Consider the following 16,689-nt stretch of genomic DNA (forward strand, 5'->3'; position numbering starts at 1 on the left):
GGATAGGGAGCTTCTCTTTGCATCTCTCCCTCTTACCAGGAAGGAAAAATTTCCCCCGAACATTCCCTAGCAGACTTCTCCCATATCTTATTGACCTAATTGGGTAATATAGCCACCCCCTAGACCAACAACTAGGCCTTCTTTCCCAAGATCGAGAAATCTCTGAATAATACTGTCATGCAGGGTCTCTAGTCCTGCTCCCTGCACAAGAACGCAGGATTTGGTGAGGCCAAAAAGGAACACCCAGGGAGCCATAGACAGGGGTCATAACGCTATATGCTTGCTGGCAGCTGGGTTGGAGACACAGGAAGCAGGAGCCACACGATCTGCAACCCACCGTCTGCTTCTCTGCCAACCCACCAACCAGCGTAGCCATGGCAGTTATATCAGTGGCTAATGGCTAACCGGTAACAGCTGATGGTCATCTAGTCACTGCTGATGGCCATCTACTATCCGAGCCAGCACCTTTCCACGTGAGGCCGAGAGCCTGGAAACTGCTCTCTGGGACTCTGTCCCCACAAATACCTAAACAAAATCAGGGAGAAGGACAGCAGAAATGGATTGCGTTTGCATAGGCAATAAACAGCACCAGCTGTAAAAGTGAAATGAAAAGAAGCTGTCTTTATAATGTGTTGCAAACACTTTTCAATAAGCTCCAACAATAAGACTATTTTCAGACTCAAATTATATTTCATCATGCGTGTCTTTTATTTATTTTTTGTTCCTCAAATTCCTTTGGTTGTATCTAAAAACCTAGCAATTTTCTCAATCATGTTTTTGACATCACAATTTTCTAATCAACATCTATGATTTATCCAGAGTTAAAAATCAGCTTAAGGTACACTATGGACTTTCACTGTTTAATAAAAGATAAGATCTATATTCTAAATAAGGTCAAATGAAAAGTGCTTTGGGTGTGGCTGTTGACAGGAGATTAGGGTGGAACCCAGAATTATTTAGGAAATTATAGTTTGAGAAAATGTAAGACATTTTAAAATAGAGAATTTCTAAGAAAGACAAATAGTGGTTTTCTTTTTTCTTTCCATGACCAAAGGGTCCCTTGGAGGTTGTCTAGAATCAAAAGAGAGAAAGGAGTCCATTGTCTTTATGTGTTGCAAAGAGCCCACAAGCCATCCCTGTCGAAAGATAGAAGGAATATTGCAGAATTTGGTACTATCTTTGAGCACATATATAGAAGGGGGCACTTGAAACTAAGCTGACAGGCTTTAGCTAATTTCACCAGGCACGTGTAGGTGTTGCCAAATTCACAAGTTTCTGAGTGATGTCATTCTTCCAACAAATTTCTTAAATGATGCCTTAGCAAACAAGCATTTTTCTTCTAGTGATGCCGTTCTGAATCACTCAAAGGGTAAGGATTAGAAAGAGAAAAAAAAATACTCTGTGGGAGGGGCTGAGCTTTATAAAGTCATCATCACCATATCTGAAGTCTAACAACTCTCAGAGCACCATTTCCTGTCAGACAGCACCTCAGAGAATAACAAGGTATTTCAGGGATTTCCACTACCATTTTGATGAAATATAGTTTCATTGTTTCTTTTCCTTCATGCTGGTATTATTAACATAATGAAAATTAAAGTGTGGGATGTTTTTAGAGGATGCATAAAAATTTAGTGGTGTTTTCTTGTTTACTTTTTTGTTTAGCTGAAAATATTTTAGTTTAAGATTTGAATTAAATTTATAGCAAGACTTAATCTTGAATCTCAGAAGCCAGCAAATGCCTTTGTAACATTAACCAAACCAAAATGTACATTTAAGCTGGGATGTCAATTTTATCAAACAGGTTAGAATATATATATACTAGCTAGTGTTTTGATACTGAATTTGATGGTTAATTAAGATACGTTAATTTAAGCAATTGAAAGCAATCTGTAAATTGTATATAAATATTTTAAAAATTAAAAGATAACTCATTTTTAATCTAAAACCATAGTTTCTGGGTTGGGTTAGTTCAATAACAGAATATATTTATTGAATTTAGTTCAATAATCGGTCAATTTAGTGAAAGGGAAAAATCAACCAAACTTCTTGTGGGACTGACTGTAGTAATAATTTGATAAATAATTTAGTACCTCATAAACTGACAATTGTTCAGTGTTAAAGTTATAACAGGAACTGCTTGTAATTTTGTGGGGGAAAATTTCATAATTTTTGGTGGGGAGTTTCTTTGACATTATTGTTTTCTCTTTGTTCTCATTGATTTTGGTGGTCAATTTCAAAACTATTTGAACTGTGTAGTCACAAAAAAAATTGTTTTAAATGCCACAACAAATTCAAGTCTGACACCCAGTGCCAGCGAGCAGAGGGACTGTGGTGGTGTGCCTGGTGGCACCTCCCACATTCTCCATTACCTGTGCCAAGTTTCAGTGGCACGTTTGTCAATTTGTGTTGCAGTAACTGCCACAAACACCATGGAACCCAGTCCCACCTAGGCTTTCTATCCATTCTCCCCAATGATAATATTAAATATTAATTAGGAGCATAATATTTGGAAGTTAATGAAGTTGTATAACTCACTCTGATATTAAGAAATTCACAGCAGGTGTTACCTGTTCTGGGAGATTATGCTATTTGATGTCACTCTGTGACTTTAATTTTACATTGTCTTAGGCAGATTCCCACCCAAATGTAAGGCGTGGACTTGTCTGAGGGTGAGGGTCAGGAAACACTCATATACATACATATACACACACACACATATATGTGTATATATATATATATGAGTGTATATATATGTGTGTGTGTATGTGTTTATACATATGTATATGAGTGTTTATATATATATTATATATATATATATATATGTATATATGCTTTCAGAGATTTCTGAAACTATAAACTTCTCAAACCTCATTTGAAAGGTTTGTAGAAAAATCCCTAGATTTGGAGTCAGAAGACAGATTCAGTCTAGGCTTTGAAACCAACTAGTTATGTAACCTACATATGCATATTTTCATTTGTATAACAGGATTACCAGGTTTTACTGGACAAGTAATTATGCAAATTGAACAAAACAAGGAATTTGGTAACTGCAATATAGATATCAGATATTATTTTTTAATGGTAAGTGCAGTAAATTGCACTTTATTTTAAAAATAAAATTTAGACCCTTTTTGATTTTGTCCTTATCTCCTTTTTTTTCTTTGCAAAGTCACCTGAAATCCTAACTTGTCATTAAAAGCCCTGTCTGAGAGTTTGCCTTGACATTTAGTGTCAAGATGACTGACTGTGCAGGTTATTATAAAGAATTAGATATAGAAGAAGCTTAAATTTACTTTTCTGGTTCTGATTTCTTATTTTCATATGGGAATAGACAAATATTTTACTTATCTTATTAATTCTCAGTTTGCTCCAAAAACATTGAGATAATTTACAAAAAAGATCTACCCAATAAGACTAATTAATTATAAAGACAATTTAAAATCAGAAGGAGAGGGAATAAAATTTTGAGCCACCCAAGTTAATCTAATCTCAATGATGAAGCAAGAGAAAGAAAATAGTTCTTTTTGTTTGTTTGTTTGTTTGTTTTACTTAAAAAACCTTCTAGGAGCATTACAGACTTGCTACCTTCCTCTTTTTATTTCCTTTTTCTAACATTTCTCAAACTAGTAACTTGTCTACATGCTTACACATAATAATGAAGCTGAATACCAATAGGTAAGGCAGTGTGGGACATTGGAAAGAGTGGGTTTCTGAAGCAGCCCTAGGCTGGGATCCCTGCACTATTACATACAAACTCTGTGACCTTATACAAGTTACTTAACCCCTCTGAGCATCAGGGTGTAAGCTATACTTACAATGGAGTTAATAGTATCTACCTCATAGAGATGCTGTGACGATTAAATGAGAAGAAGAGGTGAGAGTTTTAGGGACAAGTTTTACTTAATTTATTATTTTGTCTTGATAAAATACAATTGGGTGCTATTTTAAATGAGAAATTTTGATAAAAATTTTAATCACTTTCTTAAAAAGAATGAACCAAGTGTTCACATAAGACATCCCTGGACTAGGCAGAGAAATGACTGCTGGCCCTTGTGGGGAAGCCCTGCTGAGGAGGGCATGCCTCATCCTTGGGGCCTCCCCAGCTCCTGCCCAGTTCTGGGAAACTACTGTCACGAGAAGGTTTCTGGTGGAATGATGAGTGTCAGCATCGTTTGATATATTTATGTATGTTGGTAATTACAGGGTGTGCTATGAGCCATTATGGAAGCATAATATACGTCAGAAAGATGGTAATTGGCCATTACCAACAGATTCTGCCACACACCTGGATGTGTCCAAGCATTTGGCTGCATGGGAAAACTTAGGTCATGGAAGGCATTTCTGTCTTTTATCTTCGGATGGGTGATAGGGTGTGTGTGTGTGTGTGTGTGTGTGTGTGTGTGTGTGTGTGTGTGTTTCACATACCCAGGTTCATCCCTGCAGGGTTACCTGGATTGACTTCCCTGTTAGCGGGTTGCAGGAGAAGAAGGGGCCCTTTCTAGCGCTACCAGTAATGAATTTCTCAGCATAGGAATCTCTTTTGTAGCAAGGGTGTGATATGCGTGTGTATGTGGCGGGCTGGGGGCAGATACAGGAGGTAGGACTGTGAAAATCCTAACCTTCAAACAATGAGTCTAAGTCACTTCCAGAAGCAGAGAATTTGAAAGAAGATTGACCATCTCAACTGGAGCCAACGAGAATATATGTGCATGTGACACACATTTGAATATGCACGGATTTGCCTGTGTGTGTGGTATGTGTTTGCAAGTACAGCCGAGAAGTTGAGAGCATGACCCCAGGGCCACCCACCTGACTCCAATTCCTAGTCCTACCCCTTATAATTAAGTAACACTGGTAACTTTTCTTATTCTCGCTGTGCAGCAGTTTCTTCCTTTGTAAAAGAGAAATTAGCAATGCTTCCTCATAGGGTTTCGGTGAGGACAAAATGGTTACTATAGGTAAAATATTTAGAACAGCCTCTCTTGTATAGTAAGAATTCAATAAATGCTATTTATTGTTATTATCATTATTATATGGAGTTTCACTACTCATCATATAACTGTTCACTATATCTCAGGATCGGCTACATAATTTGCAGAATCCAGTGCAGCCGGAAAATGCAGAACCCTATGTTTAAAATTATTAAGAATTTCAAGGGGTGGCAGCAGAGCATTGCACCAAGCATGGGGCCCATTATGCTGCACCAGTCACATGCCCATAATGCTGTCCCTGATCTACTTCGGGTTGTTCCATGAGCAAGAACAGAGAGGAAAACCCTGCTCTATGCAGGGTATGGCCTGTACTACTCTCTGACCTCACCCAAAATGTTGCATCATTTTCTAGAGCTGTTCTTTTCTTCCTCACTTTCCTTCTAGATTGAAACAATGGAAGACCTTTATATGGCAAACACAATCTTTGCCCTCAATTTTTTCAAGCATGTGGCAAATACAAGCACCACGCAGAATCTCTTCTTCTCTCCATGGGGCATCTCATCCACCATGGTCATGGTCTACCTGGGTGCCAGAGGCAACACTGCAGACCAGATGGCCAAAGTAAGTTTCTGTTAAAGCTCAAATTAAGACTGAATGTTTCCTGAACTGAATTATAGAATTTCTCTAATATTATGCTTGAGATACCTTGGCTATAATAAGGTGAGCAATCATCACATGCTATTACAACATAAGTTCCTTAGATTCAGATCTACAAAACTGCCAAACCATGAAATCCTTAATTGTAGATAGCAGAAGGCATATCAGAGTTTCTTACACAGTAAAGATGGATGTGATGAATAATGACATCTTACATTTTAATAATAGAATGGTTTTTTTAAAAGTATTTTGTATGTGTTGTCTCTTTTGGTTTTAAGACACGTGTCATTTCATAGGTGGGAAGACTGGCCTTGTGAAGGAAGCACATTTCCCAGGTCTCCTAAGCTTTCCTCACTCCTCGCTCAGACTCCTTTCATCGCTCAGCTAGTGTGCTGTGTTTTATCCCCATTAAGAATTCCAACTAATGGTTTTAAGAGAGGGTCATGAAGAAAAAAAAATATCCCAGAGCTGTGGTCACCACACTCTTGGAGATGCATGGAGAGCAATGTTGACTTCAGAAGGCCTCAGCCATGTTTTCAATCTCGTGAGATCATGTCAACAAAATTGGGCATGGCATGATGGTCAGTGTTCAAAATCAAGATGAACAGGGTGTGGGGTAGCTGGTTTCCTTGCTTGGTGAATGGACACTAACTCAGTCAGGAGACCCTTTCACTGAGTCTGGGGCCTTGAAAATATATTGAACTACTTCAACTACACACTGCAGGATTTCTATGGGATGAATTTGACACATTTAAAATTCACGTGATCCTGCTATCTCCTACATCAGTGACCCAGACCAGGTCATCATATAATTAAAATTCTTTCATTCACACATGTACACAAACATTAAAATTGAAGGCTTTATGTACAGGCTCTGGTTTCTCACAGGCACGCATTGTGCTTTCAGTCACACCAAAATGCCACCGGCTACTTTCAGGTTTCCCACGAGAATTGTACCTGAGTATATATATATAGATCCTTCCCAGGTACATGGTGACCCATTTAAGATGGGCCTTGTTAGAAGTGGTTGTCACAGAGAGTGTTAGCCAATCTCCTTGCAGGAGGAGAAGGGATGGCTGTATCACTTCTTGTGTTTGTGGCAGTTTAAACACCAAGACTTACAACAAAACTCAATTGCTCAACTCTAATACCAGCAATATTTTGCAACATTCCTTCCCCTTTATTTTCTTTGCTTTGAAAAAATAAAGACAGTGAACTGCATTGCAAACTTTAGAAAACATCAGGGTAAGGAAATTATATTTAGCCATCAGAGCAACATAGTTTGAGGGAAAATGCTAAATGAAGTACTCTGGGTCATTAAAATTAAAAAAAAAAATTGATTTTGCTACCAAAAGAAATTTAGCTTATTGGTCACTCTGGACACAATACAGCTTTTCTGTATCTGGAAGGTGCTTGAGCACATGTGACCATGCAAAGATTTTTATATCGTCTTCTTGTAACTCTGCTGTATGTATAGATTTTAAAATTCAAAGGCAAACATGGTTAATTCCCTATCAAAAAGAAAGAGGATGAGCTCTGTACCTTGGAGGAAGAAGCATGGAATTTGGGGACAGAACAATCTGTTTGAGTGGTGGCTTTGCCACTCTTTACAAGGTGTATGAGTGAAGGCATTTAAGCTCCTTGAGACTAGAGACTAAGGACTTGTATGTAGATTAGTATAAATACTTCATACTGATTCCTGTGAAGGGAATTTTGGTTAACTGACACTTACATATTACATAAAAAGAGTATCTATGCGTATAGCCCATACAGGGAACTAGATTCAGGACTCTCAGAGGTACTTGATACCCATTGGTTTAAAAGTGAAATAATTTAGCAGGAAAATGTAACCATTCCCTCTAACTCCAACTGAAGGTGCTTCAGTTTAACCAAATTGGAGTCCATGAAGTCACCCCAGCGACCCCGGAGAATGTCACCGGTTGTGAACTCATGCAGCAGATCCAGGTCACTTACCCTGATGCCATTTTGCAGGTATCTGACTCATTCATTCATATTTCTTTTGTATTTTATTTCTAGAATCTTTGTGTCTTAAAGTCGCAACGTTAGACTAAGAAACCCAATACAACGTCCCCCTTCACAGAAGGAAAACTAAGACTCGGAGTCCTTAAATAAATATTCTGATCCCACCAATAAGAGAGTACAGAGCCAGGATAGAATCCAGACTTCCTGACTTCTAAGCCAACACTCTTTCTAAATTCTGTTATACCACCCTGCCACTAGTTGGGTTTGTGTAGTTTATTCTAAAACCATGGTAGAGACTCCTAGAATACACATGCCTAGATGCAGATTTTCAGAGGGCAAAGGATAAGGTGTGATAATGGAGGAGAATGAGGAATGGAGCAGGTCAGGCTTGATGACTTCACGAGAGGCCACTGATCTTCAGATATCCCTTCCCTATTCTTCTACCTCTCCACTTATTGCCTATCTGTCTATCTATCTATCTATCTATCTATCTATCTATCTATCTATCTATCTATCTATCTATCTATCTATCTATCTCTCTGTCTATCTATCCATCCATCTATCATCTATCTGTATATTTATCTCAGGTAGTAGTATCTTTTCTCAGTACTCCATTGCTTAGACACCAGCTATTCACCTAAATTATAGGAACTGGACATAGATGTTTTGCTGTTGGTAACCAACTTCCATACTCACATTCTTGAGTTAGGTTATGGAGAGATATCTCCCATAGCTTTCTTCTTCGGAAAATGATACTTCGTCTGCCCATTACCCAGGGAATTTTGGGCAAGAGGAGGTGGAGAGGGCTCATTCAATAAGGAGATCCAGCCAGGTCTCCTGAAACACCTGGAAATCATTTGCAGGGCTCTTTCCTCCGTTGTGACTGAATTCCATGTTTGTCATCGCGTTTGTAAACTTTAGGTTGTAGTTTGGAATTCCACTTCACTTTCATGCTTGTTCTAAAACCTGGATTTTCCCCTGTTTAGACTGTGCCTTAATTACAAAATGGGTACTTTTAGAAGTTATTTGAAATTTTAAAAGAACATTTGTAAGGTAATATTTTAATGTAATAAATTTCTTAGAGACCTTAAAGTTTAGGAAACTATAAAAGGAGTCTCACTTTCTTCTAGGATGTTGGTTACTTCATGGTTAAATCCAATCCATAGGCATGGCAAAATCTGAAACAAGTAAAACATTATCTTATTACTTTTAAAACGCATCCATATCAAAAGTATTTCCTCAGAGATTCCTCTAAAGAACCAGGAAAAATATACATTAATACAGCATTTTGTTGTTATATGGAAAAAAAAATATCATTGCTTAAGAAAAGTCTTGTCTAGTAGTCCTGAGTTGTATGGAGAATCCCTTCTTCCTGTTTAAGGCACAAGCTGAAGATACAATCCATTCATCCTTCCGTTCTCTCATCTCTGCAATCAACGAGTCCACAGGGGATTATGTATTGGAAAGTGCCAATAAGCTGTTTGGAGAGAAGTCTGCGAGATTCAAGGAAGTAAGAAAAAAACCTGTAATTGAAATGGCGGGGCCCTGAACCTGCAGTGCGGTCACTTTCAAGGCTTTTCTCTGTGATTCATACAGTGAGAGTTAGAATTGCACATGGCTCCCTAAGGCTCCCTAACACCATTGGTCACAGCAGCTATCCCTGATGCTCCCTCTGCCCTGCTGCAAAAGTCCCACTTGCAGTGCAGTAAGTCAGGAGGGACATAACTGACTTTCAGAGTCATTATCCCCCGAGCCCCATCTCCCTCTTATTCAGAGTCTATAATGTGAAGAATGCAGGAGGGCAAATAGAGTTTGGGCTGGAGTATGGGGGAAGGGGGTCCACAGAGCACTTATAATCTATACCTTTTCCTCTTTCAGCCCCTACCCCATAGCCAACCTCCACCCCTACCCCAACCTCAGGCTCCCCGTCTTGACAGAAAGCCTGTAATTCAAAATTATACCAAGACTTGTTCAGTATATATTCTATGTAACCCCCTGCATTTCTCTTGCTTTAAAGGAATACATACAACTCTCTAAGAAATATTACTCTACAGAACCCCAGGCAGTCGACTTCCTAGAATGTCCAGAAGGAGCCAGAAAAAAGATTAATTTCTGGGTCAATACTCAAACCAAAGGTAAAACCAAGGAAATATTTTCTGTTCTTCTTTCACTTAGAAAACTCCAATCTATTTTGAAAAATCATCCTTCAATATCGCTCGTAATCCCTTAAAATTCATCCAGCCTTAGTTATTTTGGTTAATGCAACCTTATTGTTTAGCTGAGTGGTATTTTAAGTGAGAAAAAAGAATTGAGGTCTGCTAATAAAAGACACATGCTCAGTACTCAAATAATCTGTTTTGGGACATTATGTTAGAATAGAATAGAAAACAGATGTTTTCCAACATAAGAAATACCAGTATTGAAATAATTGTGGCACTACATCACTGTGGACAAAAACAAAGAAAAAAGGTTTGATTGTAAACAAAACAGAATCCAGACTTTGCCATCATAGAGCTAAGTAGTCTAGGGAGGCATGCGATCAAATTGCAATTGCTGTAACGTGGTAATAAGTGTTTTTATGGGGGAAGTACAGGCTCTGTGTGGGACCACATAGGTAGGAAAGGCATCTGCCTCCAACGCCCAGATGAGAGGAAGCTTTCTGGAATAAGAGATGTTTACATTGTGATTAGGAGAATGGGCTGTAGCTAGCCAGGCAAGCTACAGCATGGTACCATGGGCACGGTACCTTGGGAGAGAGTTCCAGACAGAGTGCACAGATGTATAAATATGCAGGGGTGAGAGACCTTGGTCCTCTGGGGAAATGAATGGAGTTTGGTTTGACTGTAGTGTACAGTGCTGAGGGGAGGAGATGAAACTAAAGGGACAAAGTAATACACTTCTTATGCTATTCCCACACAAATAACTTCAGTGACCTTCTACTGTCCTCAGAAGATCTTACTGTTTACCTTAACTTTTGAGTTCTCCATAGTCCAACAGACTGTGCTTGACTCCTGCTGGAGCCTGAGCTCCTGTAAACAACATCCTGGCTGCTACCCCCATACTTCTAATGCATACCTCAACTTCAGAATTTCACTTAAGTGGCAACCAAAATCTTACCGTTTCCTGAAGGTATCTCCCAACAGCGTCTTGAGCTCTCCCTCTTGTCAACTCCTCTAGGTCTTTGTTAGCTTCATGACTTATGTTGATGTTCGACATGTAGGGCCTTGAACTGTTTTTGAACTGATTTCATTTTGTTTGCTTGGATGTCTCACCTGGACTATAATTATTTAAGAGGAGGACCAGTATGTCACACTTCTCCTGTGTCTCCACAAAAATTAGCATAGTCTTTTGCTGACAAACTGGCTCATCCAAGATCCCACTGCTAGTTAGTGGTGAAGCTGGAGTTCCCTCTTCTGATCCATAGTCTAACTCTAGATTTCTTTATTTGGAGGTTTAAAGAATTTGATAACTTAAGGGCAAAAAAAAAAAAAAAAGAAAAAAGAAAAAGAGAAAAAAGAAAAAGGATTTTCTTAACTTCTGTGCTTTAAACATCGTTTTAAGCCATAGTTTGGTGTCTTGGTTTCTTATCTACCATAATGGACTAAGTTCTAAGAATTTGAGTTCTATAGAACATAGAATCTAAGGATCTGTAGAATCTAAGAACTAAGTTCTACAGAACTTAAAGAAAAATTCATTTCTCTGAAAATAGTTAATCTGCTTTAGTTTTTCATTTCCATTATGGATTTTAAAATCACTGTTCTAAAACACTGACAGACTACTGATACAAGGAAGTAGGAAAAGTAATGATTAAGAGAAGTGAAAGTAAAAAAAGGAGTGCAAAATTAGAGACACATGAGAGTTCTGCTTTTTGAGAACAACACGAATTTTCTTTTTAAGCGTTGTATTGAATGTCTGTAAATCAATCAATTGTATTGCCCAAATGCCAAGTAGTCATTTGAGCTGTTTGTTTTACCAAATTTTATAATAATTTTAGAGAATTTCTGTTTTATTTGTTATGATCAAATACTAGTTTTGTCACGTGCATCACAAAGTCAAATAAAGCATTAGTAGATTTTAATAGTAACCAAGAATTTTAATTGCCTGGGGATATATTGAGTGGAGATATTGAATGGATATGTTGAAGTTGGTCATATTACAGTGACCTTTTTATTAGTCCATTTTCTGTCAGTAGGATTGGAAGGTGGCAGACTGTGGAGGCAGAATCCTGACTAGCTTACCAAGACTGTCGCTTTGGGAAGATTGCTAACCTCTCTCATCATGGTGTCCTTTTGTGCAAAATGACACTAATATTCACCTAATAATGTAGTTGTAAGGATTAAATAAAATAATGCATTTAGTGGTTGAAATATTGCAGAACATGTATTCGTTATAAGTGGGCTGTTTCTTAAATCAACTTAGAAAAAAACCTATCCCACTGAATGTTATCATTTTCTGAGAACATTCTGTGGCTCACTCTTTTACTCCCTTCTCTGTATTGTGTACTTTGTATTATTCAGCTCTATTATAGAACTTACCGCACATTTTTCACAACTGATTTTGAATGTCTCTTCCAATATTCTCAGCCCCAGCAGGACACTTCTTCCTTGCTCACCTCATGAATATGTACTACTCCTAGTGGAGATGTAGCCCGAACTCCTTAAAAAAAATGTTTTTGAATAAATCAATGGGTCAGACCCATAGACTATCTAGACCAGATCTAGAAGGAACATACGTGCCATACTGTGGAAAGGCACTATTATCTTTTTTCTATTTCACTCCCAGGAGTGAAAACTTTATACAACCATAAAACTGAGAAAACCATATAAAAGGAAGCGAAAATCTCCACTGCAAATTTGATGGTAAATCTAAATTTTAAATGTATTACTTTTGATTTTCTCTTGGACTTTGAAAATCTTTTGAGAAATTTGGTCTGATTTTTACTTATTCTTAAAATAAATCAGGAGAAAAACTTGAATTTGAACATCTCTGGAGGATTTGACAAATGTGGCTGCTGAGTTTGATGGTGACTCAAAAGATTCAAGAAATTATAGTAACATTATAGTTGTTGATCATGAAACTTAAACATATGTCATGTTTTTTGTAGGCAAAATTCCAAACTTGTTACCTGAAGGTTCTGTAGATCCAGAGACCAGGATGGTCTTGGTGAATGCTGTCTACTTCAAAGGAAATTGGAAAACTCCATTTCACAAGAAATTAAACGGGCTTTATCCTTTCCGTGTGAACTCGGTATGAGAACAAAACTGACTTTCCTAACATGTGTTTTAGGGCCTTAGACAAGACAGAGAAATAAAAATAGAGACCATTTGTTAATGCTACTATGTGATATGATAGTTATAAGTTATGGACTTCGGACAGTTGATTGACTCAAGCTACTGAATAATTTTATGAGAGGTCATATGAATAGTTGTGAAAGACCATGGGCTTTATACTTTCACAATCCTGGACTCAAATGTAAGCTCTTCTTACCAGATATGACCTTATTTATGTCCATGCATTCCATGTTTTGGTCTATAAAACTGGAATAATAATAATACCCACCTCAAAATGTGGTTGTCAGGATTCAATGAGATTTAGCAGAGTTCTTGGCCCATGGTAGGTACTAACAAAGTTTTTAGTATTACTGTTGATCTTATTAATCATGGGTATAATCTTGAAAAAAGATAATAGGATCAGAGTCATTGTAAATGTATGCAAATAATTTATTTATTTATTTACATCAAAACATATTTCTTAAACACGAAAGTAGAACCCATTCTCTTTTAAGTCTAACTACAAATCTCGACATCTTAGCATCAACCTTTATATTTTACTCTTCCATCATTTTAGACTCAGCGTAAACCTGTACAGATGATGTACTTGCATGAAAAGCTGAACATTGGCTACATAGAAGACCTAAAGACTCAGATCCTAGAATTGCCATATGTTGAAGATGTCAGCATGTTCGTGTTGCTTCCAGATGAAATTGCTAATGTGTCTACTGGCTTGGAGTTGGTAAGCCATTTCAATTTTAATTGTTTTAGACTTCTGGGGCTAAACTTACCTTTTATGATGAACATGTCTATAATTTAGGAAACGGCGTGCCATTTTTCACAGAAATGTGTGAATTGCTTGATAGTAAATGTGGCATGTCTCAAACTTTTGTTCAAAGCCTTAAACACATGTCATACATGCTACCTTCTTGCAAAAAACTTTACCAGTCTATTAAATTTTATGTCACCCACATGTAGTAAAGTTAAAGTCTACATTAACTTTTTTCTTTAAATATTGTTTTCTTTAAATATTTATTTGGGGGAGGGGACATCATACATCTACTTAATTAAGAGAAATATTTTTTACAGCACAGAGGTCTTTTGTAGTTTTACACCTATCATGCCATGAATTCAAAGGGTACGGGTGCCAGCAGCTCAGGCTCCTTTCCATTGGTTTTCACAAAATGTGAGTCTCTGAGTGGGGCAGGCTGGTGCTTCAGTTGAACCCAGGTACCTTGCTCTTTGGCTCCCTTCTTTTTTGACCATTTTCTTTCACACATTTCAGGAAGCTGTCTTGGCTCTTATAGTGCTTAATGTGTTGAATTACGTACATTAATTATCTAGGCAAAATCTTACCCTTACCTTGTTGGTTTAAAACCATGCCAATTACGTGCTGGGTGACACTGTAGACTCTTCCAGTTTCACCATGGTGATGTTTGTGGGTCATTCCCTTTTGAACAGTGCATATTCCCTCGATGTTTACAATATCACCTTTCTTGTAGATTTGCATGTGTGTGGCTACAAGAACAACTGGTTTTCTAAAAGGTTTAGAGTCCTCTCCTTTTTCCCTTTATGTTGGTCATTTTGGCAAATTACTGGAAGATGGCAGTTCTGGATGAAAAGCTAAAGTCACTGATTTTTTTAACATTAGACTTAGAAGTTGTTTTCCTTCTTTTCTAAGCACTCACTGCTTTAAAAAATTTTTTTTATTTGTAGCTGGAAAGTGAAATAACTTATGACAAACTCAACAAGTGGATCAGCAAAGACACAATGGCTGAAGATGACGTTGAGGTGTACCTGCCCCAGTTCAAATTAGAAGAGCGTTACGAACTCAAATCCATTCTGAGACACATGGGAATGACTGAGGCCTTCAACATGGGCCAGGCCAATTTCTTAGGCATGTCGGAAGGGAATGACCTGTATCTATCTGAAGTGTTTCATCAGGCCACTGTAGACGTCAATGACAAGGGCACTGAAGCAACGGCTGGCACTGGGGCCATCATGTCAGGGAGAACCGGCCATGGAGGCCCGCAATTTGTGGCAGATCATCCTTTCCTCTTCTTCATAATGCACAAAATAACCAAGACCATCTTCTTTTTTGGTAGATTCGCCTCACCCTAAAATTGAAAGGTTCTGATCTGTACAGGATTTTGTAGCATGAGCTATAAGGCTCACAATTGCTATAAGTACCAAAAATTTAGGGACTTTATCTATGTATTTCTGTTTTTCCTGAACAACTTCTGCTCCACACTAAATATAAATGCAGAAATAACTAGACAACTGTCAATCATACGATTACAACCCTATTAATTGTTTGGTCTCTTGAAAGGGGGTGATGTACCATTTAGTTTTTCCTTACTCTTAGTTTATTTTATAGCATTAACTTTTCCTTTATTATTTATTATTTTATATAATGTTTTTTATTATTGTTCACTGTCTATTTAATGTAGCTGATACAGTTACAGAAACAGGGGATCACTATGTTTCTTTCTAAGGAAATGCATTTTTTTGTTTTTATGATGAAGGATGACGAGGTGTCCTATGCCCTTCTATTATAAAAACCTAGAAGAAAGCATTGAATAACAGGCAAATATATGTTATGGGCATTTATAGCATTATGTATCACATAGATATGTCTGTAACTTATGTAAACTTGCAAATATATAATAAATAAACATGTTTCTACACAACCATTTTTTTGTTGTCATTCTATGAGGTCATCAGATCCTAAGACTTCTTATATCTTGATTCCCCAAAATTAGGCATCATGGCTCATTTATGGGAACCAAGGAAAAGTAGAATAAAGGAACCAAGGGGATAACTACCCCTCTTGCAAGGAGGGGGTGGGATGGGATTGTGTGAAAAATTGTTCAGAGCTGCCTTCTAGCAGCAAAAGGCATCACAAGTCTGGGTCAGAGTCCCTTGGGGATACCAGTGTTTAAATCTCAAGGACATCAGAAACAAATAAAAAATCCAGTGGTCTGGACACAGACTCAAGGTCATAGTCATTGATCTGAGAGTTTAGAGCAGTGGAGATGGGCTGGAGGGGACACAAAGGATGGCTTCTTTGAGGGGTGTTTGCTTCAAATAGCACTCAGTGCTTTTGAATAAATCGGAGGCCGAACAGAACATAATTTAAGACCTGAGAGCAAAGGCAGATAGGAGGTTTGGGGGTTTCTGAACTGGCTTGAGAGTCTGGCTTCAGAAGTGAGGCTGAATCCTGGAAATGTATCCCAGGCACCGTCCCCCCTTTGATGGAAGGCATGGAGGGATGGAGCATGGTGACTAAGGAGGTGGCCTCAGGACCTTGACTATCTGTATTGAAATCCCAGCTCTAACACTTCTGAGTCACCTAATCGTGGGTGAGGAATGGTGCTTCTTTATGCTTCTTTTCTTTCGTGTAAACTAGAGAAAATAATGCTTTTCCCATAGGGTAGTTATAGTTAAATGAATTCACACATAAGAAGCAATTAAAAGAATTCTTGGCATACACAGTATTAAAAATACTAGCGATTATGATTATTAGCTTTGTAGGTAATACAACTGTCTCGGATTTTATTTATTTTCTGTCAGCTGGTCAAATATAGAATCCCAGAAGTCATTCAGTTAATATTTTAAGGCTTGAATTATGTTATTTTTTTTTCTCTAAATCAGGCATTCTTAAAACTTAGGGGTCCTTGCCTTTTGCACCCTCCTACTTACTTTTAGATCCGTTTTTCTAGGTGCTTCAATAATTCATTCAGCAAGGCACTCAGCAATAGTTTTCTGAATCGTTGTGAGTCTTAAGATGCCCATTTCACTCTCATTATTGAGTTACAATATGAGTGTAGAAGTCTAGGTTCAAAGAA

The 16,689-nt window shown here is 37.8% G+C and overlaps 1 protein-coding gene across 1 annotated transcript; it reads left to right on the forward strand.

Moving 5' to 3' along the window:
* Positions 1 to 1,412: 1,412 nt before the first annotated feature.
* On the forward strand, positions 1,413 to 15,524 carry SERPINB2 (serpin family B member 2). Its single transcript, XM_033087483.1, has 8 exons — positions 1,413 to 1,503; positions 5,376 to 5,552; positions 7,464 to 7,580; positions 8,953 to 9,081; positions 9,589 to 9,706; positions 12,676 to 12,818; positions 13,419 to 13,583; positions 14,558 to 15,524. The coding sequence occupies exons 2-8, from the start codon at positions 5,385 to 5,387 to the stop codon at positions 14,960 to 14,962; spliced, it is 1,245 nt and encodes a 414-aa protein (XP_032943374.1). The 5' UTR covers positions 1,413 to 1,503; positions 5,376 to 5,384; the 3' UTR covers positions 14,963 to 15,524.
* The last annotated feature ends 1,165 nt before the right edge of the window (positions 15,525 to 16,689 follow it).

Source organism: Rhinolophus ferrumequinum, chromosome 19, assembly GCF_004115265.2.
Source record: "Rhinolophus ferrumequinum isolate MPI-CBG mRhiFer1 chromosome 19, mRhiFer1_v1.p, whole genome shotgun sequence".
In the NCBI taxonomy this organism is placed as follows: domain Eukaryota; kingdom Metazoa; phylum Chordata; class Mammalia; order Chiroptera; family Rhinolophidae; genus Rhinolophus; species Rhinolophus ferrumequinum.